This window comes from Leptonychotes weddellii, chromosome 6 (assembly GCF_054177405.1).
Source record: "Leptonychotes weddellii isolate Sample4059 chromosome 6, ASM5417740v2, whole genome shotgun sequence".
NCBI lineage: Eukaryota > Metazoa > Chordata > Mammalia > Carnivora > Phocidae > Leptonychotes > Leptonychotes weddellii.
In genome coordinates, this window is record NC_138374.1 from 129,123,974 (window position 1) to 129,150,505 (window position 26,532).

General features: G+C 46.8%; 1 protein-coding gene across 1 annotated transcript in view; it reads right to left on the bottom strand.

The window, feature by feature from the left end:
- DUSP10 (dual specificity phosphatase 10) overlaps positions 1-25,156 on the bottom strand; it is a 40,894-nt gene extending 15,738 nt beyond the window's left edge. Inside the window, exons 1-2 of the mRNA XM_081825202.1 lie at positions 24,978-25,156; positions 21,941-22,794 (exon numbers count right to left, since the gene is read on the bottom strand). Of these exons, the coding sequence (XP_081681328.1) occupies positions 21,941-22,751 (811 nt within the window). The 5' untranslated portion in view covers positions 22,752-22,794; positions 24,978-25,156. The remainder of the gene's footprint in view (positions 1-21,940; positions 22,795-24,977) is intronic.
- Between the last annotated feature and the right edge of the window lie 1,376 nt (positions 25,157-26,532).

The following is a 26,532-nucleotide window of genomic DNA, read 5'->3' on the forward strand; positions in this document are numbered from 1 at the left end:
GTCTCCCCCTGCCTCCCTCAGAAACCCTACAGGAGAATAAGGGAAGGAAACAAGAAAGAGAGGGGAGATTCTACCTGAAACAGGTGTGATGCTTGACCTACCAATGAATCCGCAGATTACTTTTGAAACCTATTTTTAAAGAATCCAGGGTAGGGGTGGGAAAAGAGATCAGGCCCCTTCTCCAGCCTGCCCCCTACATAATGAGGTCCCGTTAATGCAGAGAACCCCATCTTGACACCCACTCTCCCCATTCTGTCAGGAAGGTTTCCAGAAAAACCACCTGGAAGGCAGCGGTGAGTATCATTGACTCCTGGGAGTCAGCCCCTCTGCCTGAGAGGCTGGGACAAGCCTCCCCCCTCGCCCTTGAGCCTGGCTGGGCTGGGCAGAGCCAGAGCCGCTGTCCCTGCTGGGTCTGGCTGCCCCCTTCAGCCTCCCTCTCTGTCCGAAGCCCTGCCTGTGGAATCTCATTTTCGCAGGGAGTCCACCTGCCTCTGGAATGAGCTTCCCTCCCACTACCAAAAATGCCAGTAAAAGCAAGAGAATGTAATTATTTTCTTTTCACGACGGGGCTTTGGGATTCAGTCGCGTGAATGGCTTCCCACGAAGAAGAAGGGTGCCTCTCAAAATACAGGCTGGGTGTGTAGAGGGAAAAGAACGGGGGACCGGAGGGAGTTCCAGCCCCATGTCCCTGGAAACCTGCAAGTTCGGATTTCCCTCTCGTTCCTCTAACCCTCCATGCCTAAACCGTCCCAAAGTCTCCGCGCAGACCCACCAGCTCCCAGGGAGAAAGGCACACCAGAAACACTCAGCTCAAGCCTCTGGGCTCTCTTAACAAACACACCAGAGGTATCAGCGTATGTTTCCCCTTTATAATCGCTTTTATCTAAGAACAAGCCCACCCAAGCTTCTTGGGATTTGAGTGACGTGCTGAAGATGCCCCTTCCCTCTCTCCCTCCCCGCAGGTCAGGGTCCAGTGGGAGGAGATGGATGATAAACATATAAACACACAGAGAAAAAGGTAATGATTAATTATGATAAGGGCCATGAGGTGTCCTCCAGTTCCTGGGTGCTGCGAGAGGGAACTAATTAGATGTGGTTCAGGGAGAGCCTCCCTGGGGATGAGAAGGGACTGGCTGGTTTGGGAAAGGGGTAGAGGGCAGAGGGAACCACACTGTTGGCAAGGGCGGGACACCCGCCCCACGTTTGAAGCCTAATGAGCAGGCAGGGAGAGGGAGTGACCAGCAGAGGTCAAAGAACCCTGCAGAGGGCCTCTTAGGGACATGAAGCAGTGGGGATTTTATTCTAAGTCCAGCGGGAAGCTCTTGAATGTTCAGAAGTCCATAATAGGGGATTACTATGTGTTTGAAAAGAAAAAAGGGGCTCAAGAGAGAAAGGGGGAAAAAATTAATTTACCAGATGGTGCGATTTACCCCTACTCCAAAACCTGGGCAAAAATCACTCCGTTTCTTTCCCAAAATACATCTTTTGTACCTGCTACAGACTGAACTATGTCCCCCACCCCACGCCCCCAAATTTACATGTTGAAGCCCGACACCCCCCCACTCCAAAATGTGGTGGTATTTGGAGATGGGGGCCTTTGAGAGATCATCAGGTTTAGATGAGGTCATGGGGGTGGAGGGAGTCCTCATGATGAGATTAGTGCCCAGAGAGCTTGGCAACTGTCCACCATCGAGGACACAGTGAGAAGGTGAGTGTGTGCAAACCAGGAAGAGGACTCTCACCAGAACCTGACCATCCTGGCCCCCAGATTTCAGACTTCCAGCCTCTAGAACTGGGAGAAAATAAACTTCTGTTGTTTAAGTGACCCAGGCCATGGTATTTTGCAGACTAAAACAGCACCACTTTTCATCACCAATATAGCTTACTTGTTAAAAATACAAATTATAATTCCTACTTTCAAAGAACCACACCCAAGCCTATGGATTGCCTGAGAACCTGGCCCCTGGGAGCCAAACCAAGTCGGTACCATATCTTAAAATCAAGCCAGAGACATTCCAAGGTCAGGATGAGGATGCTGCCTATAGGGCCAGCATGGCCATTACAAGCAAGTCCATGGAAACTTCCAGAACCTTAGTTCCTTGAGCCAGCTGCAAGCGGAGAAGCCCACTCCTTTCCCAAAGACACCTACATCATTCGTTATACACTCTTGTGGGTCAGCACTGACCCATGCCCTCCCCACAGCACCTCTCTGGGCTGAAGAACATTTTTGTTGGACAATTTCTGTGTATCTGGGAGGCTACTCTCTACCACTTTAGGGCTCCACCTTCTCTGTTCGCTAAAAAGCTCAATCCCGGTTAATCCATCAAGGCGGATTAAGGGAGGGGAAAAAAATCCATGAGATCATACTGGAAAGCTGCAGAGGGAAGAATGTTAAACAGGAGGAGAGTGCTATAAAACACAAAGCCATATTTTTCCCAAGAGCTCAACCAGATACTCTCCATTATTGTTTAATTCTCTGAAAAGAGGGAAAACATTCTTTGCTTTTCAGTGCAGAAGTTTAAATAATGAAGCATTGCTAAACAAACAAACCGAGGAAAGCCCAGTGAAGCTATTCATTAAACAACCCCACTGAATGAAAAGGAGCCTGGCTGCTAACAGCCCGGCTCCCCCGAGGACCGACATTTGTCTTAGACCCCAAATTAAACACATCACAACTTCACAGCAAAAGTATGTTTTCCAATGGGATTTCAGTAGAGTCCAATTAAATAAATCTCTAGAAATATCAAGAGCAAGCCTCAAGGGAGAGCATATTTCTACTGTGAAACATTCTCATTGGAAATTACATTCACAAAAGGTCATCTAGAAACATCCATGGCAAGAGGAGGGGAGGAAAGGCAGGAAGCAAGGCAAAGTGACACACACAAAGCCTGGGTGGTTTCATGACCATCGTGGATGGCGCGCCAGGCCAACAATCCTGGGTGCAGCTCCGCTTGCTTTGAATGAAAGCCCCGTGTCCAAACAAACAGCTTTTATGATGATGTGTTTTAATAGGCTCTGGAGGTCAAAGGCTGTAGCTTAGGGAATTCAGGAAGTGGTAGGGGAAAAGATCAAGTGTCAACATCGAAATTTGAATTGTTTTACAGAACCCATGTTTTCGGTTCACGAAAAGCATAGCAACAAGTTCCTCAAGTCACCGAGCTGAATTCTATATTTGGCAAGAATAACGAAGCAAGCCTGAGCATTTAACGATCAACAGCCAGAAAGAGCAGGCGTGAGCTCCACTTACAACGGACTCCACCCAGCCCGCCCGTGCCCCACAGTCAGACCGCGGAGTGAAGGCTGAGCTTGGAAGGGTGGGCCGGAAGCCAGGGGAGGCCTCGGAGCACAGAGAGAGACATGAGGTCACACCAGGTCAAAAGCTAGCAGGTCCCCACATTGTGGACCACTTCTGAAATCAAGGGGAAAATCACCAAGAGACCAGTGCATCTCTGAGGAGGGGGGCTGGGATGATATACCATGGAGATGGACTTGAGGCTGAGTGGAAGGCCAGCCAAGTCATGGTCAGTTCAACCTGGGACATGTGTGGTGAAGAGCTGGCCTGAGATGCACCCCACATCTGGCACCGTCACACGGCCCAGCCACGTCCCCTTGAAGGCCATGCCAATGCTCCACATTGCTCAGGGTGACAGAAGTCTCAATGGGCCAGCACTCGAAACACAGTCCTTCTTTCCACACTCAAGGGATCCCGGGACCTCTGCTGCCACTTCTATGAAATCGGGAGTTTGGAGAGTCTACACCTCAAATGTTAGCACTCGGTAACTTCAACACAGCTTCGATAAACCAGCTATGGATGGACGGTGGCAAGAACGAGAGAAAAGCTGTCTTACGGTGGCGAGGCCTGGGTGCTCTGCCTCCCACTTCAGGGGCCCCAGCACTTGCTTCTCTCTCTTCCTGGAACCGTCTTCCCCTCGTTCCTCACATAGGTGGTTCAGACCTCGGATCAGATGTGGTCTCCTCATGAGGGTCTTTCCAATGCCCAATTTACAGCGAACCTCTCTGGTCACTCTTTTGTTTTATATCATCAAGTCTCAAAGTTCTATTGTCTTCAGGGCACTTACCACAATCTGAAATTACTTGTTATTTCTTCCCTTGTGTATTGTGATTATTAAAATGGTGAGCCTCACGACCCACCCCCACCCAAGAATGTCGATATGCTGTTTGTCTTTGAGGAAATGGAGCCTAACAGCTCACTGTGCTGGGGCCTGAGTGGGCCTCCATGACTTTCTAGCTGTGGGATCTTGGCCAGGCTGCTTAACCCTCTTGTACCCTAGTTTCCTCATTTGTAAAATGGGATGAATAATAATGCCAACAAGCAACAACAGAGTTTTGCAAGAATTGAATGAGCTAATGCTGGTAGTTATTAACGGAAATTATAAAGGTATTTACTGTCTGGCACCCGGAGCAATACCCAATTTGTATAGGAGTTCATGAAATATTTCTAGATTATGTGTCTGGCACCCGGAGCAATACCCAATTTGTATAGGAGTTCATGAAATATTTCTAGATTATGTGACCTTTGGAATGAGATGGGGAAAGGCCAGTTAGTTGACAAGCACCTATTATGTGTGGTTCAGCATAATGTTATGGATTTGAGAGAACAAAAAAATTTATTATATATTAATATATAATTATATATATGTATATATATTCTCTGAAAATAAATCTGAGACAGAGAAGGAAGGATGAAGGAACATTAGAGGAAACTTAACAAAAGGACTGGCAGAAATCTTTTAAGAATCTACTGAGGGGGCACCTAGGTGGCTCAGTCAGTGAAGCATCTGCCTTCTGCTCAGGTCATGATCTTAGGTCCTGGGATCGAGCCCCACGTCAGGCTCCCTGCTCAGCGGGGATTCTGCTTCTTCCTCTCCCTCTGCCCTTCCCCCTGCACGTGCTCTCTCTCTCTCTCTCTCTCTAATAAATAAAAAAATCTTTAAAAATTTTTAAAATAGATTTTTTTAATTAAAAAAAAAAAAAAAGAACCTACTGAAGAGCAACCTGACACGCCACCATCCAGCTGTGACTCGTAGAAGGCAGGTTCAGGGCCCGACAGGTGAGGTCAGCATGAGGACACAGAGATCCCAGCACTCTCTGGCTGGGAAGGAGGGCCAGCAAGGCTCCCAGAGAAGCGGCAGCCTACGGGAGGACGGGGCCTTGCATGTGATAAGTAGCTATGACTTGAGAGGGCTGGAGCCAGAGACAATGTATACCTGGTGGCTTCCAACACTTTATCCCCTCCCCAGACCTCCCCCCTTGGACATTCTAGATGAGTGATGAGAAGGGGAGATGAATGGAAAGCAGCCATAAGGGAGAAACAAAGGCTCAGGAGGGACGCCAGCCCTGAGGGATATCAGGGACAGTGTGAGGAGCCCCCAGTTCAGTTCCACACACATTTACTAAGCACTGAATATGGGCTGGGGGCTCAGGACTGAGCGTACAAATCTCAACAAGCTCTGTTCAGCCTTCTCTGAGCTCACCGGCCCTCCCACCTGGGCATGGCGAGCAGGAACAGATAGATGACTCAGGAAGAGCATCTTCACCATCCCAGGGGCTGTTTCTTCTACCTCTGGTTGAAAGGACACAACGCTGGATCTAAAAATCAAGAATTCTGGGTTCCTCTTACCCCTCTCATTAACCATGCCCCTTTGGGCAAGTTACTTAATCTTAAGATCACTTTAAAGCATGATCATATCATCAGAGCTTTTTCTTCAAATACAGGAGCTTCCTCTTCCCTAAAAAAAGGGCTGTCACAACCCTTGCTCTCTCACGGGAGTAACATTATGGGTGTTCTTTTTTTTTTTTTTTTAAAGATTATTTATTTATTTATTTATTAGAGAGTGAGCAGGAGAGAAACAGCATGAGAGGGGAGAGGGTCAGAGGGAGAAGCAGGCTCCCTGCTGAGCCAGGAGCCCGATGTGGGACTCGATCCCAGTACCCTGGGATCATGACCTGAGCTGAAGGCAGTCGCTTAACCAACTGAGCCACCCAGGCGCCCTTTTTTTTTTTTTTTTTTTTATGGGTGTTCTTGAAAGGCAGACAAGGGGCCTCAGGACCTCTGGTCCTCCGGAAGGGTAGAGGCTCAGGGGCCAGAAGTGAGAATGGAATGCCTAGCTTTCTGTACCTCTTTAGTTGTTTCTGATGATCCAACTTCCCTCTTAGAAACTAGGACTAACTGACACTCCTCAATCACTGAGAGTGGCAGGGAGAGCTGCCCAAGGGTTAACTGTTCTCTACCTTGAAAATGACCAGCTCTGAAGAGCAAGTCTGGCATAGGGACAGGATGAAGAGTACCCAGGGCTGGCCCAAGTTAGAGAGAAATCAAGTCATCTTGGGCACTTCAAAAGACCTCTTTTATACCTCTAGAACCCTTTTTGTTTTACTCCTAGCTTTCACTGGTAAAGGAATCTTCTCTCACAATCACTACAGAGTTTAGCTTTGTCTTTTCTTAGAAATGTGCCTTTGAGGGCCACCCCAAGATGCCCTTGCAGGACTCCACTTTCTAGGAGCTGGTGACCTAAGAGGCCTTGAAGGACCAAGGGCCAGCCAGGCCTGAGTAGGAACAAAAGGGTAATGGTTAATAGGACCACAGGCAAGAGACCATGTCTATTTTCAGCAGGGAAGGAGAAACCAAACAAAAATAAATAAAGCACACAGGATCATGGCTTAAAAATCCAAACGAAAGCCTCCAAAGAAAAGACCGTTGATTTGAACACAGTGTTTATGAGATGTAATGGAACCACAAAAGTATGATTCTAGAGGCTCCTGGGTGGCTCAGTCGGTTAAGAGTCTGCCTTTGGCTCAGGTCATGATACTGGAGTCCCGGGATCGAGTCCCACATCGGGCTCCCTGCTCGGCAGGGAGTCTGCTTCTCCCTCTGCCCCTCACCCTGCTCATGCTCTCTCTCTCTCTCTCTCTCTCTCTCGATCTCAAATAAATAAATAAAATCTTTTAAAAAAAAAGTATGGTTCTAGACAATGAAAACTAGTAAAAAAATAACCTACAAAAATACTCCTTACTCATAGCATCACCCTATATCAGTTTCCTATAAAGAACTCTATCCCAAATCAATATTTAAGAATCTCTGGTATCAAGGAGGTGCTGGTATGTCATACATGTACATCACCACCATCATGTGGTGCTGTCTGGGGAACAAGGACACAGAGGCGACCCTAAGAGTTGCAGGCTAGAGGATACTGACTATGGTAGTGTCAGAGACTTCCCCAACTCCAGGCTGAACCTAGTGATCAAAAGCTTTGACTAGTGGTTAATGACTCAAAGGCTGAGTCATTTTACATGTCTAGAACGGAACTAGCCACTGTCACCCATGATATGGGGTCAGGGAAACAAGCAAGTGAAGCTACAGTCCTTCACTTTCCCAATGACCGTGCCCCTAAAATATATATTCAGATGAAAGGGGTGTCCTCTTATAAGGCTGCAGTACAATCCTGACCCTAACAACACAGAGTCAGCACGGACTCCACAAGTTAAGGCCACAGTCCCCAACAAAACGGTCCTCACTTCAGATGCCAGCCCCAAGTTCAGGAGTCCCAGGCCATCCACACTTCTGACCAGTGGGCTAAAAGTCTGGGATTCCCACACCCCTCAGGTTGGATAATTCACTACAGTGACTTATAAAACTCAGGAAAATGCTGTACTTACTTTTACAGTTTTCTTATAAAGGATACAAATCAGAACCAGCCAAATGAGGAGACACAGCGAGCAAGGTCTGGGAGGGTCATAACACGGAGCTTCCATGCCCCAAGGACCCCATCACCCTCCCAGCACATCAACATGTTCATTAATCAGGAAGCTGAGCTGAGCTCTTGTGTTCAGAGTTTTTACTGGGGTTTCATCACATTGGCATGATTGAGTGAACCATTTGGTCATGTGACTGAACTCAATTTCCAGCCCTTCTTTCTTACCAGGAGGAGGTCTGGCTAATAACAAAGCTCCCATCCTCTAATCACATTGTTTGTCTTCCTGATGGCCCACCCTTATTCTGAATAGTCTCATTAGCATAAGCTATCTCATTAGCATAAGCCATCTCATTAGCATAAGCTCAGGGGTGATTAGAGGTTATGACCAGGAACCAAGGACAAAAGCCAGACAAATTCTCTATCATATAGTTCAGCGGTGGGGAAGAGTGTGGGCTCCAGATTCAGATGGCTCTGAGTTTGGCTTTCTGCTATGTGACTCTGGACAATTTACTGAACCTCTCTCAGCTTCAGTGTCCTCATCTAAAAAGTAGCTCTGGATAATAATACTGTTATTACTATATAGAGATCAGCACCATTCAACAGAAATATAATGCTAGCTACTGTGTAACAAAATATTTTCCTAGTAGCTGCATTTATAAAAGTAAAACGCAACTGATAAAATTAACATTAATAATATATTTTACTTACCTCAACGTGCCCCAAAAAGTATCATTTCAACATGCAATCAATGTTAAAACATTTTTTTAGAGAGACAGAGAGAGAGAGAGGTAGGGGTGGGGCAGAGGGAGAGGGAGAGAGAGAACCTTAGGCAGGCTCCACATGCCCAGCATGGACCCCAACACAGGGCTCAATCTCACAATCCTGAGATCATTCACGACCCTGAGCCAAAATCAAGAGTCAGACACTTAATCAACTGAGCCACCCAGGTGCCCCAATGTTAAAACAATTATTAACAACATATTTTACATTCTTCTTTTACACAAAGTCTTTGAAATCTGTTGTAGTGTCAGAGACTTGCCCATCTCCAGGCTGAACCTAGCGGTCTTTTTTACACATGCGACATGTCTCCATTCGGACTAGCCCCACTTCAAAGGCTCAGGAGCCACATGTGACTCCTGGCTACCATATTGGATAGCACAGATAGAGATCATAGCTGTTGTTATTTCCAGTAAATGAGTAACAGCTCAGTGCCATACCATCCCCATTTAAAAATGTGAACTGATAATATGTATGTGCACAGGCTCACACACGGGTAGAGGCAAATGGCAAATGACCAAAACCCAAGATGCTCTAAGCCGCACTATGTCGGTCAGCTCCACAGAACACGAAATAGCCCCTCTCTTCTCAGGAAAAGAAGCACTTCAATTTGGAGTAGAGAGGCTCTTGCATAGATAATCCATAGCGTGCTTTTTTATTCCTATGCTCCCGCATCTCCCCGACACACGTTTCAAATGGGCAAAATCAAGTGAGTGTGGGCAGCAGCTTTCAATGGAAAAGATTCCCCAAAGCGCGGTGCAGCCAGATGAGGATGTGCAAGGAGCTGTGAATGGCTGGGGGTGGTGTGGGGGGGGGGGGGAGGGTGGAAAAAAAAAAAACATACAGAGGCGTTTAGGCTCCTTGAGTCACTGAGGAGCTCCTCCTCACCATGGGCCACCTCCCAGAGTCACTGCCCTGCCACCAGCTAAGTATACCAAACCAGTCACCCCACCCTTCACTCCCTGGAAAAAGTTCTGCACTGTAAATCCAGAAGAATGTCACTAGTAGGGGACGGATTTCAAGGCAATTATTTAAGCAGCTTTGTAGCATCTGATTCTCAGGTCCCAAAACATCCTCAAGGGCTTTTGTTTTGTTTTGGTTTGGTTTGGTTTGGTTTTTGTTTTAAACAATGCAGATATTAATATGAAAGCTCTGTCTCTTTTAATGGCGGCACCCCACATTCAGCTGTGGGTCCCAACTTTTGTAAGGGAGAGCTGCCCAACACCCCGCGTTCATCCAATTCATTCAAATCTCACTGGAGTTGGGGTGGGGGGTACCAGCCACCCTCAAGGTAGGAATAAAGAGATCCACCTAATAAGGGCAGACGAATGCATTTTTACATAATATGCAAGATTAATTAAAATAAATGCAATCCAATTCACATACCTTATCAAGGAAGACAAGCTAATTATCTGTCAGAGAATTAGCTCCTATTTAAAGGGCATTTTACCCCAATTTGGCAAAAAGAACTAATGGGAATTTCTCTCCATTCTGATGTGTTCTTTCGACTGCATTTGCTTAAACACTCGGTCGACTTCAACACTGCCCTAAAATCCCAGGGTCTGAGAAGGGGGGAAGAGGGAGGAGCGCAGAAGCACATATTACTCAGCATCTCACAAAGTCTAACTCTTTGTGCTGTTATTGTAATGATGTCCCTTTTAGAGTGTCTTATCAGCAGCATGAAACTGGGGGTGACTCATATTTATGAAACGAGGTGGTGTTGGCCCTGCCAGATCGTCCACTTCCACAATGGCTTCCATTTCTTAAAGTGCTGACTGGCGCCTCCACACTGCCTCACTCTGTCCACCAAAGCAGAAGCCCAAGATTTACAACACACGGCTTATTCGGGGACGTGTGCTACACACACAGTTGAGATGTGTGTGCAGACCTACGATCGAGGACAAAAACTTCCCTAAAAATCGGTAACTTTGCTGGGTAGTTGGTTCTCATATTCTGGAGAGAAAAGCAGGAATGCACAATATAAAGCCAAGGTAACTGGCCCTAGCCTCCGTTCTTCAAGGTTGGGGGGTGGCGGAGGTGAAGAAGATTCCAGACAAGGGAGTCCCTCAAGAGGTTTCTCTTATAAGACCAAAAAACTTGGAAATAATCTTAATGTCGATAGGCAGATTAGTTAAGTAAAATGTGAGGAATCCATAAAATAAGACATGTTATAACATTAAAAGAAAATCTGCTGGTGATGAGGGAAGCAAAACTACGTGCAATATAAAGTGAAAATGCATATCAGTTACCATATGAGAAACTCTGCAAAATATGCACATATATGGGTAAAGAATGAAGAGAATACGTAAAAATGAAACTAGGCCAGGCAGGGGGATGAGTATATCATCTGTTTTCTCCTTTCTGAAATTTTCTTGATATTCCAACAATGGGTACATAATTGAGTCTTTGCTGAGTCTTACTTTTTGAGATTTCCTTACAGAGAAAGAGTCTATAATTTTCCAGTATGGCACTGATTCAGAAAAAATCACGATGTACTTATCTATCCACCTCATTGAGTTTTTCCAAACCTTTAAACCAAAATCTACCAAGCATTAAGGAGTTGTTTCTATTTATATTGTACCAGGGGCAATGTTGATTCATTTTTCTGAATTACATCACCCATATAACCCCTGGACATAAATAGACAATGATGAATTATTCTTGCAGCTATTTCATATTATAATTATGGGACATTTTTAATAAATGCTAGTCGTTATGTGTCTGGCAGTGTCCAAAGCACTTGTACACGTGTTATCTAATTTAATCCTCAATTAATTCCACCAGGGAAGTATCCTTACCCTCCCCATTTCATGGATAAGAAAACCAAGGCACACCAAATTTAATGCGCTCAAGTTCATGCTTCTACTAAGCAGCAAAGTCAGAATTCAAACTCAGCAGTCTGGCTCTGGAATCTGTGTGGTTAACCTCCCTATTATACTTGGTGTGCTAGGAGAGATTTAAATTCTGAAGAAGAGTGACGACAAACACAAATCAGCAGACCGATTCATTGAGAAATCACATACTAAGCTCACTACAAAGGGAAAGGGAACGAAAACATGGAGTAATCTGGCCAAACACACGGACCCCCCAGATTCTCTTAATAACAACTCGGATACAAACCAAAGGATTACGCTCCCACTGGGGTTAAAACAAATTACCGAACCGAAAGTGAGGAAACATGGATCCTATGCTAGTTCTGCTACCAGCTACTTAGATGCTCTTGGGTGAGTCATCAGTGTTCACATCTGTAAAATGGGACAGTTGGAACAAATGCTCAATAATTCTGCCTGAATGAATGCTGCTTCTGGCCCAGGTTCCCGGGGGTCTGTTCTGCCAGCCTTCAAGGGTATCAGCTAGGCTTTTTCTAGGGTTCATCCTTGCCATACTCCCTGATGATCTGAGCTGTACTTGTAGGCTTAGGCTGTAGAAGGGAAGAAGAAAGATAAGAAAGGAGAAGGAAGTAGAAGAGAAAAATAATAAAAAGCAAATAGTTCAATAAGATCTCTGTTCACTCATCCCAGAGAATTAACTTTCTCAAAGGATAATGATAACCCTACTAGAAATTCCTTCCTCATACAATTCGGGGGTGGGGGGGGGAATCTACAGTTAATGTTATTATCCACACTAATAGAATGGATAATGAATATAAAGCAATCAAATACCTTTGAGTATTAGAGTCTTGGGGATGTCGTCATATATCATCTCATACCATACATCATATCACATATTCCATCATACATTCTTCTTATTCACTATATCTAACTTTGTACCTATCTTTCTTCTGGCTCATCTAATTCCCCCTCTAGAAAGTGAATATATTAATATGAACAGAAGGAACATCACCCCCATATCCATAGGCTACTAGAAGAATGCATCTGAAGGTTCTCTACATTGAAAATGCACCCAGCAGAAGCATAACAGTGCTGGACCCAGGCTCTAACAGCTGAATGACCTTGGACAAGGGCCTGGACCTCTCTGAGTCTCAGTCACTCCCGTATAAGCTAGAGTGTTATCATGAGATATAAAGCTTTGAGCACTGAGTCTGGTATATAATAAACATTTCATAAATGTTAGAGATAATTATCGCAGTTTTCAAAGTTTCTTTATTCAATCTGTTACTCCTTAAAAGCCTCTGCCATCACCAAAGTTTGAAGTTGCCAAAAGCTGACATATAATTCAGAGCAAGGTCACAGGGAAGACAGCTCTTCTCTGAGAACACAGAGTGGGCCAATTTTCTTAGTGGTGCCATTAAATTGAGGGTATACAAGAAAACAGAGGGGAGGGGGGAGTAATATAACTTAGGGCACCTCAGAGATAAAGCACAGTTAACGCAACCATAAGGAATGAGATCTATAGCTCACTCATCAATAAGCATGCAGCCAGCTTAGAAGGAACCTAGGCCTCAACATCCTAAGAACTGGGGTTCCATTCTTGTTTACCAACTCACTAGTTAATAACATGGGAGAAAATGCTGAATCTGTTCCTCAAACTCTGCATCTGTAAAACCAGGGATCTACAACATCTCTCACGAAGCTGCGCTGGGAACAAAATAAGACACAGATATGACTGCCAGATGCCCAGCTTCCCAAACTATCTGGGAAATAATTTTTTTAATTTCAGGGATGATAGGTTGGCCAGACCCAGAGCAGTTATATGTGATTAAATAGTGTTCTGCTGTCAGATTAAATTATCACTTCATGAGAACCATAAAACCCTTCTTATAAAGTCTTATCATAATAATATGCTATTTTAATAAGACTAGAAATACAAGACGCAAGAAAATGCCCCCTATCCCTCCAAGGAAGCCCCCCCCTCCCTACTTAGAAGTCTGTGTCTAGACTTATTATTTTAAGAAGGAAGCAGACACTCCAGTAGCTAATGACAATAATGCACTGTCTTGAACATTAGAACCCAGGACTCAAGTCCAGGACCTGGAAGGCCCTGTCACTGTACCCCCCAGGGGATCCTCCCCCCTCACCCTGTTCTGCTCCTTCTATTCTAATGCCCCTCCCGCCACTCCCCCCTCTTGGTTTTCTTTTCACTTGCCAGTAGCAACAGCTGGTAATGTTTAGCCCAGTGGTTGTGGACCTTGGGGCCGTGATTCAAACTATGTGGGGTGATTCCCTCCATAGAATAACTGTAAAGGAAACTGGAGAGCGACGCTCTGCCAGAAAGTGCTGACTGCCTCGTCACCTGCAGACACCAGCTAAGATCGGCTGAGCTCACTCATAACCCAAGAGGTTTATACGCCTCAAAGGGGGCACCAGCCGGGCACGACCCCTGGATCAGGTAGTTTTATCTATTTACCTGGTTGAGAAACTGGGCAACAGATGCCCAACGGGGGTCCCATCTGGGTGGCGAGACAAAGAAAATGAAACCCTTTGGTGGAGCCCCAAGGAAGTTTGGCCTTGTTTTGTTTTCCATGAAATTCGAGTGTTAGAAGGTGAAAATAAGATGAGGAGGACTTCACTGAAAGTAAAACCTTAAAGGCAATACAGATAGTTTGATGAATCTACAAACCCTTTGCTTCCTGTTGGTGATCTTCCACTTTGCCAGAGGCAGGGCTAGGGGTAACAGCCTTTATCTTCCATGAAAGTACGGGCTGCACCACTCATTTCCTGATCCAAGAGCAGAGGCTCAAGGTTCCTTTTCCTTTCAGTTACACATAAAATAGGGGTCTTGCTGGGGTAGAGGAGTGGAATGTATATATGTATGTATATGTATATGTGTATATATATATGTCCCCACACCTTTTAAGTAATAATAGATGAAACAGGCATAAACTAAAAAAAAAAAGGGTGTTACTCAATCTTCTTCTTGGCTTATGGATGAAAACATCTCAGAGTCAAAGACTTCATAATTAGAAAATACACATCAACGTCAAATAAAAGGTGTATTTCTAAATGTACGGTAAAATTCAGGCTGTGATTCATACTCATCACTTTCTCGTCCCTCCAATTTTTCTGAATTAGTAAGGTTATACAATATGAGTATAGCAGAATAGATAGTATATGCAAATGTAGCCAATGGAACTTTGCCCAAGAGGGACCCACATGGTTCATGGGAAATAACACAGGCTTTGAGACGACAGACTTGTGTTTTTATCCCGGCCCTGTCTCCTGGAGTGGTTTTTAATTGTACTTGCAAACTTTTTTTTTTTTCTTTTTCTTGAGCAGGCGAAAACCTTGTCTTTGAAATATCATGGACAATGCTTGTTTGCTTAGCATGCCCTCTTTTCATAAATAGCATGCAGGAAAAAATAAACACCAGCCGTGTTCCTATCAGCAACATGTCCAAAGTTAGTGAGGTCCAAATTACAAAGTTCCACTCTAATGCACAGAGAGGGCCTGCCAGCCTTGAGCTTCTAAGGCAGAGAGAGAATGTATATTCCCTTTTCCATTAAAAACCAACAATTTAAAAAAAAAAAAATCATTTCTCTTTGGATCAAGTCTTTGGAAAGAAATTCTGTTGGCCCATGAAGATGTTCTTATTAGAAAAAGCCAGACTTTATCTTGCAAGGGAAAAAGAAAGGAAGGCCAAATGCCTCACAAACATGTACTTCCCAGGAGAATGACACCCCTGAAGATGAACGGCTCCCTGAACAACGTTGTGTAGGACAAGAGGATGAAAAATATAGGTACATGATCTCCAAGGTAGAAAGATCTGGAATACTGGCCTGGTCTGTATCTACTCTCATTCTAGCATTTAGATTATAAGGGTCCTGGGGGCAGAGTCCCCAGCCTGAAAACTAGGGACCAGCATGCAGAAGGCATTCAGTAGTATTTGTTGAACAAATGAATGAATCTCCTCTACCCACAGGCTGTACCTCCATGGAGACCAACATACCAAAGAGTCCCTAGAAACCTGAGATACTTTGGTACAAGGGTGCATTTTGATGCGTGTTTTCCAGCTCATTCTTAAACCATTAAGTTCCCCAGAAGATGAGTTTAAATTGATGTTAATAATTGTCCTAAATTTCTGGGACCCAGGCAAATATCAGGACCATGAGCTGCTGGTTTCAAAAGAGCTTCGACTTAGGTCCCTATAGTTCTAGACTGAAATCTCAAAATTCAACAAAAAGGGTATCAATACTAAAAATGATTAATTAAATATATTATTTCATATTTGTATGCTATACAGTAGATAACTGTTATCATTAGATAATAACACACACACACACACTCTATCAACCTGGCAAGACCTATTTTAGCACTAAGGACCGAGACTCTAAAATTAATCATGCATGTGACCTTGGGCAAGCTAAATCTCTCCAGGCCCATTTCAGTAACTGCATAATGAGAAAACTGGATTAGATCAATGGTTCTCAAACTTTGTTGCACGTCAGAATCACCGGGGAAGCTTTTAAAACTCTTGATGCACAGGCTGTACCCCCAGACCAATTTAATCAGAATTTCCAGAGGTGGGAATTGATCATCGTAGGTTTTAAATCGCCCCAGCGGATTCCAGTGACAACTTTGCAGGGACAACTTTGGGGATGAGGGGGCCTCTAAAGTTCCTTCCTATACTAAAAACTGGGATGCTTGAGTTCAAAGAACGTGAGAAGACCTCCCATGGGATCAGAATTTCTATCCCTAATGTGGAGTGTATCCTTGTCCACCTACTTGAAGTCAATTGCCTAGGCCCTGCAAACTGACGCATTTTTATGCCCAAACTGCTCCCCCAGGCTGGGGCAGGGAGCCTGAGTGCTGCCAACACTGAGTCTAAGGAAGCAGCGTTGCCGTGGCTTCCGGTCAAAGGTTCACTCCTAGCTTCTGAGGGTGTATGCCACAGGCTTTGCAGAGTTCCTCTGCTCCTGTGATTTTGTCAAACCTCCCTGCCCTTATTCTCCATTTTCTAATCTAAAATCATTATCTACTGCTGCCAGGAAAGGAGTTTCTTGAACTTGTCCTTGACAAGCCAGATGGTTAACTTAACTGATTTGAATTGGCAAAGACAAGTGGTTGATATTAACATGCTCCCATAGTACTATGCTTAGAACAACTTGCCATCCTCCCCGCTGACCAATGTCCAACCTGAGAGGATCTGAAAGGGCACAGGGGTAGGGGAACAGGGCCCAGTGGCTGCTTTATTGAGAGCGGTCTATGTACCAGGCGCCTGGTTTCCGTTGTCTCAGTCCATCCTGTGATGTTTGAATTATCCCTCTTTTACAGTGGAGAAACAAGTGGGGCTCTGGGAGGTGACCTGAACTCCCCAAGGACACCTACAGTTGGTCAATAGAAAAGCCTAGATTTGAATTCAAGTGTAAGTGGGCTAAACTCCACTTTGCTGAGCACACAGTGAATGAGGAACAGATAAAACAAGGACAGGGATGGGGGAGAGAGCTCACTTACTTCTTTCCACTTACATTTTAATTAGGAAGCAGGATAGTATATCCAAAAGCTCAGAGTACAGGCCACTGTGAACCAGTTCAGAGAAAAGGATCGGGTCTCACTTACAGAAATGAGCAGCCCTTCCAACACGGTTCCCTCCTTTTTCCTTCACACGCCATCTCATCACAACTCAAAGCTTCGAGAACTTGTGAAAATGAAGCACACTCCCCCCTCCTTCTACCTGCCCTTTTATAGTCAGACTACAATCCTTATTCCAAAAATAAATCAGCCTGATGAGAGGCCAGAAAAAGCGAAGCTTAATAGTTTTCTACTTTCATTATTGAGTTATGGGACACTAGTTGGACAGACTTACCATCACATTTTTACAAATTCCCCTACAAATAAATAATTCTAGGATATGCCCAAATAACTCTGGCCTCTTGACCCAACATGTTTTTATAATTACTTGGCACTCCAACCGTATGCTACTTAAATTAGGGAACAGTCACCAAGTTATTTTTAGGCCATGGCAACACACACACACACACACACACACACACTGCTATACCTAGCTTGCTGCTTATACTCCTTCGGAAGAGGAGCCCAGATTGCCTTTTTATTGGTGCCATCATTTCTGCTCAACCAGTGGTAATAATAATATGAAGCTGCATTTAGTGAGCACTCACCACATATGAAAACTGGTCGAGGCACTTTGTGCCCATGACATCATTCGATTCCTAGACTAACACTGTGACATAACTGTTGTTACATCCTCTTTTATAAATGAGGAAATTAAGGAAGTAAGGGATGAAGCAATTTGCCCCAGGGCACATGGCTAGTATGAGGGGACCAAGACTAGAATCAGACAGACTGGATCCAAAATCCTGCATGAATTTCCCCACCATTTGCTACAAGGCGAATGTTCAGCATGTTTGGATGTTAAGCAGAGGCTCAGAATAACAACACTAAGTTTGTGATTATAGGAGGTATGTCTTTATTTCACATATCTTTAAAAAGTTCCTCATAACATCCTGCAAGACCAGAGGAAAGCTGCTGTTCCCCCACGAGAAACAAAGCAGAAATAGACTATTTTCGCGGGGTCTCCGATTATTGAGCATAGCCTTTCCCTTTGTCATCAAACTCAATACTGCCTCTAAGTGTTACTTCAGAATCCTTTGTGATTATGGAAGAATGTGCACTCTGTGTGGCTTACTCCTCAGGAATTAGGATGGAAGGTTTTATAGTCTAAAAATCGAACTCCCTGTGTTATCATATCTTCCGTACGGATCAGCCTCCTGAAGTGATTGTCTCTCCTCTCCTGCTCCCCACTGAACACCGCCCGTGCAGCAGCAGGTCCGTGGGGGGGACTGAATGGGTCAGCAGTCTGTGCTCCCCCAGTGCATGGAGCAAGTACAGGTCCGGGCCCTGACATAGCCACGTGGAAGGGGGGGCTACAGCCCCCCGAGGAGGTGCCCGGAACCCTCCCACTCCAAGGGAGAGTTGCTTCTCCACAGACCTGAGAGCCAGCTAGTCACAGTGGAAATCGAAGTTTGAAAAACTCTCAAGAGGGGGCACACGATACTGAAGTGTTTAGGGTGAAAATGTGTCTGTACTATCCTATAAAATGTCCACAGCCTTATTAATTCTAAAACAGTAACTTGAAAGCTGAAACATATTTGAATACATTAAAATGTTGTCTATACTATAAAATATTTCAACAACCAAAAAAGGAAGAGAAAGCCAATCGGGCAAATATGAACAACTGTTTAATCTGGGTGGTAGGTATATGGGTGCTCTTTATACTCTTTTCTACTTTTCTATATATTTGAAAATTCTTATAATAAAAGTTTTAAAGGCATAGAGGTCTTTAAGGAGGAGGCAGGTGGCCGTAGACTATCCTTTCCAACAGAGGTAAATGATAAATTATTTTCCTGAATCCAGCTTTCCTGAAAAGAAAGGGTACCTTATAAACATCAAAACAAAGATGGTAGCTCTCATTATGGGAGGCCCAGAACTGTAGAGCCTTCTTATTCAGTTTGGTTAGAAATCATACTGAAAATCAACTTGGGGTAAAACAGACTGTAATTCTCTCAAAGTCTTTGCAAATCCCTAAATATTTATGCATTTGGATCATTTTCACCAGGAGGAGTAGAAGCACTGGTCTGATGCCATTTATTCTTCGGAAGAGGAGAATAAAACATGGATTTAGACATAGGTCACAACAGGGAGGGGACTGTAAATTAGAACAGTAACTTAATCCCAGGGGCTTCTGTGCCTCTGATCAGTTTCTTCCCAACCTGACACAGCATTACTAAAATGGTAACTGAGCAGCCGCTCTACTTGACAGGCAGTACCAAAAATGGAGAACGTGGCACTGAAACAGGGGGGACATAAAACTTGGACAGGGGAGGGTAGCAACCGGTGTTTACAAACATAAACCAGAGAATCAGTTGGGCCAGCCATAAATTACCCGACATTGTACTGAAATCTCTGAAAATAAATTAATGAGGCCTTCAAAGTTTCTACCTTAGATTCTAACTATCTTCACCACCATAGCTTCCCTGCAAAAAAAAAAAAAAAAAAAATCACTCATTCCAAAATGGTACCACTACCACTCTGCTAAAATAAAATCTTGCATCACCCAGGGAGGGGATTAGTATAATAAACCTCAGCAGAGAAGCCAGACCAGAATGGTCTGCTTGATCCACTCAAGAACTTGGGAGAAGTCGCTGGCCATGCCTTCTGAGAGATGCCCACCCCATTCTTCACCTCCATGGTGCTGTGGTATTAACCTTTGGTATACCCAGATGAAGCATAGCTAGGGACGTCCTAATTATGATCGCTCTCCTTTTTTTCCCCATCTTGGTCCCCATTTCAAGCCATTCCCCCAAAAGAGACCAAAATAATAATGACGACAATAATAAATAAATTACCAACCCTTTTGCTCCTAAACTGTCTATTTTCAGTCAAATTCCCAGATATTTGAAGAAAAAGCCCCCAAAGCTACAAAGAATCCAACCTCTACCACCAGCGCGTCTTCCAGGTCAACCGCCGCTGTGTCTCACCAACCTGAAAATGACGAGCCCTCACCGCAGCCGCCCGGGGTGCCCAGTGGTGAGGTCAGCAGCATGTCCGGCCCCGCCCCACTGAGGCAATCTTACTTCACTGACACTGAGGAACAGGCCCAGGCTGCCCGGACTTCTCAGCTGCATCCACAGGGGAGGAACCCCACTTTCATCGGTAGCACCCGGGAGATTCATTTCCCAGCGATTGACAGGCCACCCCCAAACACAACAATGTCCGCTGCAAATGAGAGGGTAAGATCTCCAATTCCGCCTAATCACCCTCATGTTCAAGTCCAGGGTCATCTTAATCTGTATTGTTTGATGCCTGTCCTCAAATCATATAGACACAAAAGGTCTGGTTTTTCCTAACATCAACTCTACATGAGCAAAGAGGTGACCCGCCAGACCGCGGGCAACCTCCCTCTTTGCTCCCCAAGACAAACCATTACAAATGAGAAATTTGTGGATTGTATTTTCTCATCCGAAAAAGACAAAACAAGCCAAGATCACGGTGAGAGAACACTAGCTGGGTAAGCCTACTGGGAATCACTCAAAGTCAACCAAACAAGAATAGAAAACAATAAAATACAGAGCTACACAGAGGAAATCTGAATGTATCTGTAACCCTAAGAAAAATCATCAACCACAACAAAAATACCCAGGCCCTGCTGAAACTCTCTGGATATGACCTCCATCATGTTCTCCTTCCCACCAGAGCCTACCAACCCTAAGAAAAGTTGTGCCTTTGTGGCAGTTGAGCCTAAGGAGATCAGGAGGGGATGGGATGGGGGGGAGGGGGAGGGGGAGGGAGGAACTTATCAAAGTAATTCAGAACCATATTTCCAAGAATGCTACTTAACAAAAGGCAGAATGCATCACTGGGAAGACAAGAAGGAGAATGGCAGAGCTGTCACACAAAGACAAAACAACTAACTTGCTCATCCCAATGGCCTGTTGCAGTTTAAATATGCAAGGTGTTCGAAGGAACACAGCAATACCTCCGGTCAACACACTTCAGGAGACTTGGTGGTGATGTGGCCCACAAACTGTGTACCTTAGCTCAAAACAAGAGAAGAAAAGAGAGAAGATGACCATCTCTCACTGCCGTCAAAGGACAGAAGACACCAAAGAGAAAGAGTGGTGTGTAGTGCCCCAGAGGACAATATCTGAGGGCAAAGAGGAGCGAGTCAGATAGATACGAGATGAAGGCTCGCTCGCTGTGTTAGGCAACACTGGGTGGAAGGAGCTCAGAAAACAGTGGGTAATTAATTCTTCCTGCCAGGGCTCAGCAACACTAAAATCAGAGTTATTCTGTATTCAGTGTAAGGGGCCAAGTGACCTACCACCCCATGTTGGGAGGAGCCATGATGCCAGTGGTTGTCAGATGAGGCCAGAAAGAACAACGGGTTGAGGAGTAGTTCATAAAAATGTCTCTGTCCCCTTGGAGCTTTGGCAGAAGAATGGATGTTGTTGGTACAACACTTACGCTTTTGAGGGGGGCCTTACAGTAAGGATCTCTGCCCTTCTTGAAGGTCACTTTATAAACCATATAAAAGCCAAGCTGGTCAGAGGTGAGAAAGAAGATTTCCCATAAAAAAGCACTGGAACCTGAAGGCTTACTTGTGGTTCACCATAGTTGCTGCTTCCTCCGCTCCATCCACTCTGGTTAAATCTGAGAGACAACAACTTTCCAACTGGTTATTGACTGGAATAGAGCCACCAGACCAGCTAGGACTTGAGCTACCATCTGGTGGTAGACAGCCCGTCTAAAAGATGAGAGAATAGTCTCAGAGAGGTGAAATGCTCACATAGTGCGAATGAGAAGCTGCATGGAGACTAGAACCCGGGTCTTCTGGCTTCTGGTTCAGTGTGACTGGTTTTTCTCACTACAGCAAAATAGTTAAGGGCAAAGAAGGGAAGACAAGAAGAAGAAGGTCTATTTTGGTCTCGTGTAGCCAGGGTAAGGAGAATGCTGGGACTTCTAGGACAAAACCCAAAGTGAACCCAGGCTAACGGGGACTGTGCTTGCTTGGGAGGGGACCAGGGGCATTACCTTTCAACACCAGAGGTTCTTTGCCTTCTCTCTTCAGGGACTCGAGGACTATGTGAAGTGGCTGGGAGGGCATCACTCGGCTCGGCTCATTGGTATTCTCATCATAAACTATAATTTCTTTGGAAAAGATCCTCTTGAAAGAGTCCTTGCCTTCCCTACAGGAAATCAAGTCTAAGACAGTGATCTTGCCCTGCTGCAGTCTCCGCCGGCTGATCTTATCGGCACAGTTAATATGGACAGCTCCTTGGATGTGACTCTTGTTGTACTCCATGAAGGGCCTGCAGTCGATGATGACAGGGCCCTGGCTCGGCAGGTGACTCTTGCTGCATTTGGTCATCTTCTTCGCCAAGTCATTGGGGTAGATGATTTTGATGCTGGCTAGCTGCTTGGGGTTCCCTGACACAGGGCTGCCCACCCCACCTGATGGACTTAAAGGGCCTGCATTCTCATTGTTGTTGACCATCTGGTTGGCAGGGCAGGTGGTAGAGGTTCCGATGGCGGTTGCGGCGGCGCCGGCGGTGATGGCTTGGGTTTGGGCCTGATTGTCCTTGTCGTAGGTTGCCACAGTGCAGCAACTAGTGCTGCTGCATCCACAATTCAGGGAGCGGGCAGAGCCGCTGGATGAGGGCATATACGTCAGGTTCGCAGCCTTGAGGGATACGACGGTGGTGGCAATGACAGGAGGGTGGCTGTTACTGCCTGGGGCAGCAGAGCCAAGGTAGCTAGAGTCTAAACAAAGGTTGAGATCCTGAGGTCGGACGGGCCTAGACAGTGCCACTACTACCCTGTCGTCTAAAGGAGATGGAGGCATGAGGAGGCTGAAAACTGGCAATTGAAGAAGAACTCAAGACAGTCTGTAAAGAAGGGGAGGGGGAAAGAAAGAATAAAGTCACGTGACACAAAAGGCAGTCTGATCCAAACCCTAGGAACGGCCTTTGCATCCCTCTGAGGGAAGCTGTCCTAAGGGCCCTTTATCATGCCACTCTCAAAGCCCAAAACTCATTTTTATAGATTCGAAGAGGATGTCGACCTGACGGCACCCACCTATTTGGTGACTAAGTCTAAGGTTCCGTGTATGGTCTACACAAATGTTGATGAACAACCTCTCATTGACCTACATGGAAGTTCAGCCTCGGAGAAAGCACAAGCACAAAGAATCAGAAAAGCTGAAGACAGAAAGGAAGGCTCTTCAGAGGCATCTATTCTAGGCCTCATCTCCTGGGCAGAAGCACAGTGCAACCATCTGAGAAAGACCCACTCGTCCACCCTTGCATTCTTTCCATTTAATTCCTTCACCCACTGCAAAGGCAACAGAATGACCATGAGCGCTGGCATGGCTCACCGAAATATACAGCAGCTAAATATACATCAGGGGCGGATGGCAACTTTCGGCAAATCAGAATGGAAGTATCCCCCTAAGTGAATCTCTTTAACTAGGAGCTATTCTTGTTTTGCATTCCTTTGAAAAGCACAACATAGTCATATTAAAACCTCCCATGTTTCCTGGTAGTCTCTTATAAATTAATCTGCATTTTCCCTTTTGTTACAAACGAAATGTCCTGAAACAAAGCCTCAGGCCAAGGAGCCAGATCTGGTAACCCCCAACCCTGGCAGATCCATCACCCTTTGCTCCTTTGCTGCCCACCTCATCTCCCCCCTTCTCCCCTACACCCCCACACTCCTGCCTTTAAGGAAAGGACCACTTCAACTCTGCTCCCTCCTTCAGTTCCCTGTTGGCACAGACTGTGCATCCAAGAGCTTCTCTCAATGGGAGGCAGCCACTGTGTATAATATTTCAATCCCCCACAGATAGACCCCCGCCCCTTGAAGAGGATGAATTCCATAGAAAGGACTTCCCAATTAGCCGGTCCCTGTTAAAGGGGGCAGTGAAGTGTTGCCCAGTGGGTCCATCTCCTGTCTCCTGAGGGGACGCCTGCAAAGGAACAGTTCCTTCCTTCCCGTAGGCACAGGGGCACTCTACAACCCGACCCTGCTGGCTTCTCCTCTATTAAACATGCTCAGAGAAACCAAACCCCATGCAAGAGTCACTCACCTAAACGAACTTTAAGAGATGTCTGGGAAAATGTCATCTATCATCAGTCTACACAGGACCGTCACCATTCTCCGATACAGAGCCAAAGTGTCAAAGGCAGAATCCACACACGCACACACACACAGAGACACGCACCCGACACGTCCACAGATCCCCACGGACTCAGGTTTCTCTTACCCACCTTTGGATGGGAGAGAAGGATTCAACCCCTTCCCTCCCTCCCACCCCTTCCCTCCCTCTCACCCCTTCCCTCCCTCCCTTGCGTAGTATTTTTTTGAAGAGCAAGTACTATTCCAGAAGCTATAACTGTTTCCCAGCTGGACCAAGCGGTGAAAGTCTTTGCTATTGTGTTACCAGGTAGGGAATGTCCCAGGATCAACAGCCCATTTCCTTTGCGAGGGACGCATAAGCGTGCTCGCGGAGACACAGGCTGGGACCCCCATCTCCACACGGAGTGCGCGGCTCACACATACACACATACACACACACACACACACACACACGCCCGGAGTGTATAAAGAGATCTGCATCCCTGCAGCAGAGGGTCGGACCTATATATTGCCCGTGAAAGCGTCCAGACTGGCCCAGAAAACCTCCCAGGGAAACACTAAGCTCTCCCCGCTCCCTTGCTAGTCGTCCTTCCACCTCTAGGCAGTGGCTGGAAAGAAAATTAAGTCGTTAGAGAATGTTACTTCCCCACTCTTGGGCGCTTATCCCCCTTCGCAACATAGCACACTAACAAGCCCCTGGCATTTAAAACTGCCGCAAAGCATCCCAACAAACCTCATTTTCTTCTTCTCCCCAAATCCAAGTAGACTGCAGAGAGAGTAAACGCACAGGACAGCGTGAGCCAACAGCCGGAACCCTTTAACCTCACCTGCTGTGGCTCCCCGTGAGCATCGCATCACACACACACACACACACACACTCACACCGCCTTACACTCCCACGCTCTCAGGAGTAGCCGCGGTGACTTCCACTTACTTCAGAAATAAGTGTAGCCCTCCACCATCTGGCGCTCCGCTTCAGCTAAGGATTCGCCCATTCAGCCCCCATTCACTTGGCTTCATTGATCTCCAGCAGCAACATAGTTACTTTCTCTTTTGCTACACTGTAAATGTAAGGTTCTGAGGGGGCGGGCCGGCTGCCGACCGACGGCACGTTGGGCCAATAGGAATCCGGAGAAAGCTGACCGCTACCTCACAGAGGCCCGCGGCCAATGGACAGCCGGGGGGGAGGAGCCGGGGGCGTGGCCTCGTCTCTTTAAGGAGGGTTTATCCAACGCCGCTCCGGGTCCTCAGCGTTATAACACGGGCGGTGATGTCATTGGCAACCAATCAAAAACTTAAAAGGGCCAGCCGGGGCCCGCGCGGAGCAGCTGCTCTCTATTTACATGTAAACCGAACCGGCTGGATGCAGTTAACCCTTTCCGGGGCTGAAGTGTCAATGGGCCGGACTCGCAGCTCGGGCTTAAAACTGGCTCTGTCCCTTTGCCCGGATCCCCTTGCGGCCCCTAGCCCGGGGGCAGATCGCGCTTTCTTTTTCCTCCCTACTCAGGACGGAAGATCAAAAGTGTCGGAGTAACTTTCTAAAGGCAAGAAACTACAATCGCCGTCCCCCGGTGGAGAAACCGGGTTCTCCTAGTCGCTCGAGGTGCTTTGACAAACCCTAGACGTCGCCGAGCCGCCTGCGGTGGGACCGACGTGAGCTAGCAGCCTGGGGCGTCGCTTCCGCACCGGCCCGCGAGCACCGGCCACGCGCTCGGGGCCGGGGCACGGGCGCAGCTGGCGAGCCGGCCGGCAGTCCCCGGAAAGCGAGGCTCACCCAGCCAAGCTGCGCCCCGCGTCTTCGAGCCGCCCCGCTCGGCTCCGCGCCGCCGGGAAGCGTCGGCCGCCCGCCCGCAGATGTCGCTGCCCCTCTGGCTGCCCTAGTGCTACCCCGCGCGGCAGTGGCGCGGCGCCCTCTGACTCGCTTGCATTTGCGCCCCGGTCACGCCCCCGCCGTCCCCGGCCCGCTTCCCGGGGCTCGGCCGGGAGCACGAAGGCGGCGCTGCGGAGGGCTGCTCAGAGGCGGCGGCCTGGGTCCAGGCCAGAAGCGGCAGGGAGCGCGCCCACTAGGCCGGGCGTCGCGGGGCTCGCCGTGCGCTCGCCACACCCCCGCGGCCGCGTCTCCGGCCGGGCGCGCAGGGTCCCATCTCCTGGCCTGCCGCCCGCCGTCCCCTCGCCCTCAGCAGCCGCCCCGCCACCCCGCAAGGCCCCAGGCGAGCCGAGGACAGCTAGCACGGCGCTTCTGGAACACCACCGCTGGAGGAAAGGAGCTGGAGCTCAGTGTAAATAACGAGATCGAGTGTAGCCAGCGGAGCGTCGAGGAGGCGGCGCCGCCCCTCTGGGTTTTCCAGACCTTTTTTTTCTTTTCTTTTTTTTTGCCGTCCGCTGGGTCGCAGGCCCAGGCATGCGTCCCGAGGAAAAGCGTGGGGGGCGAGGCAGGCCGGCTTGCGCCTGGGCACGAAAATATCAGGGAAACTGCGGGAAAGTTGTCT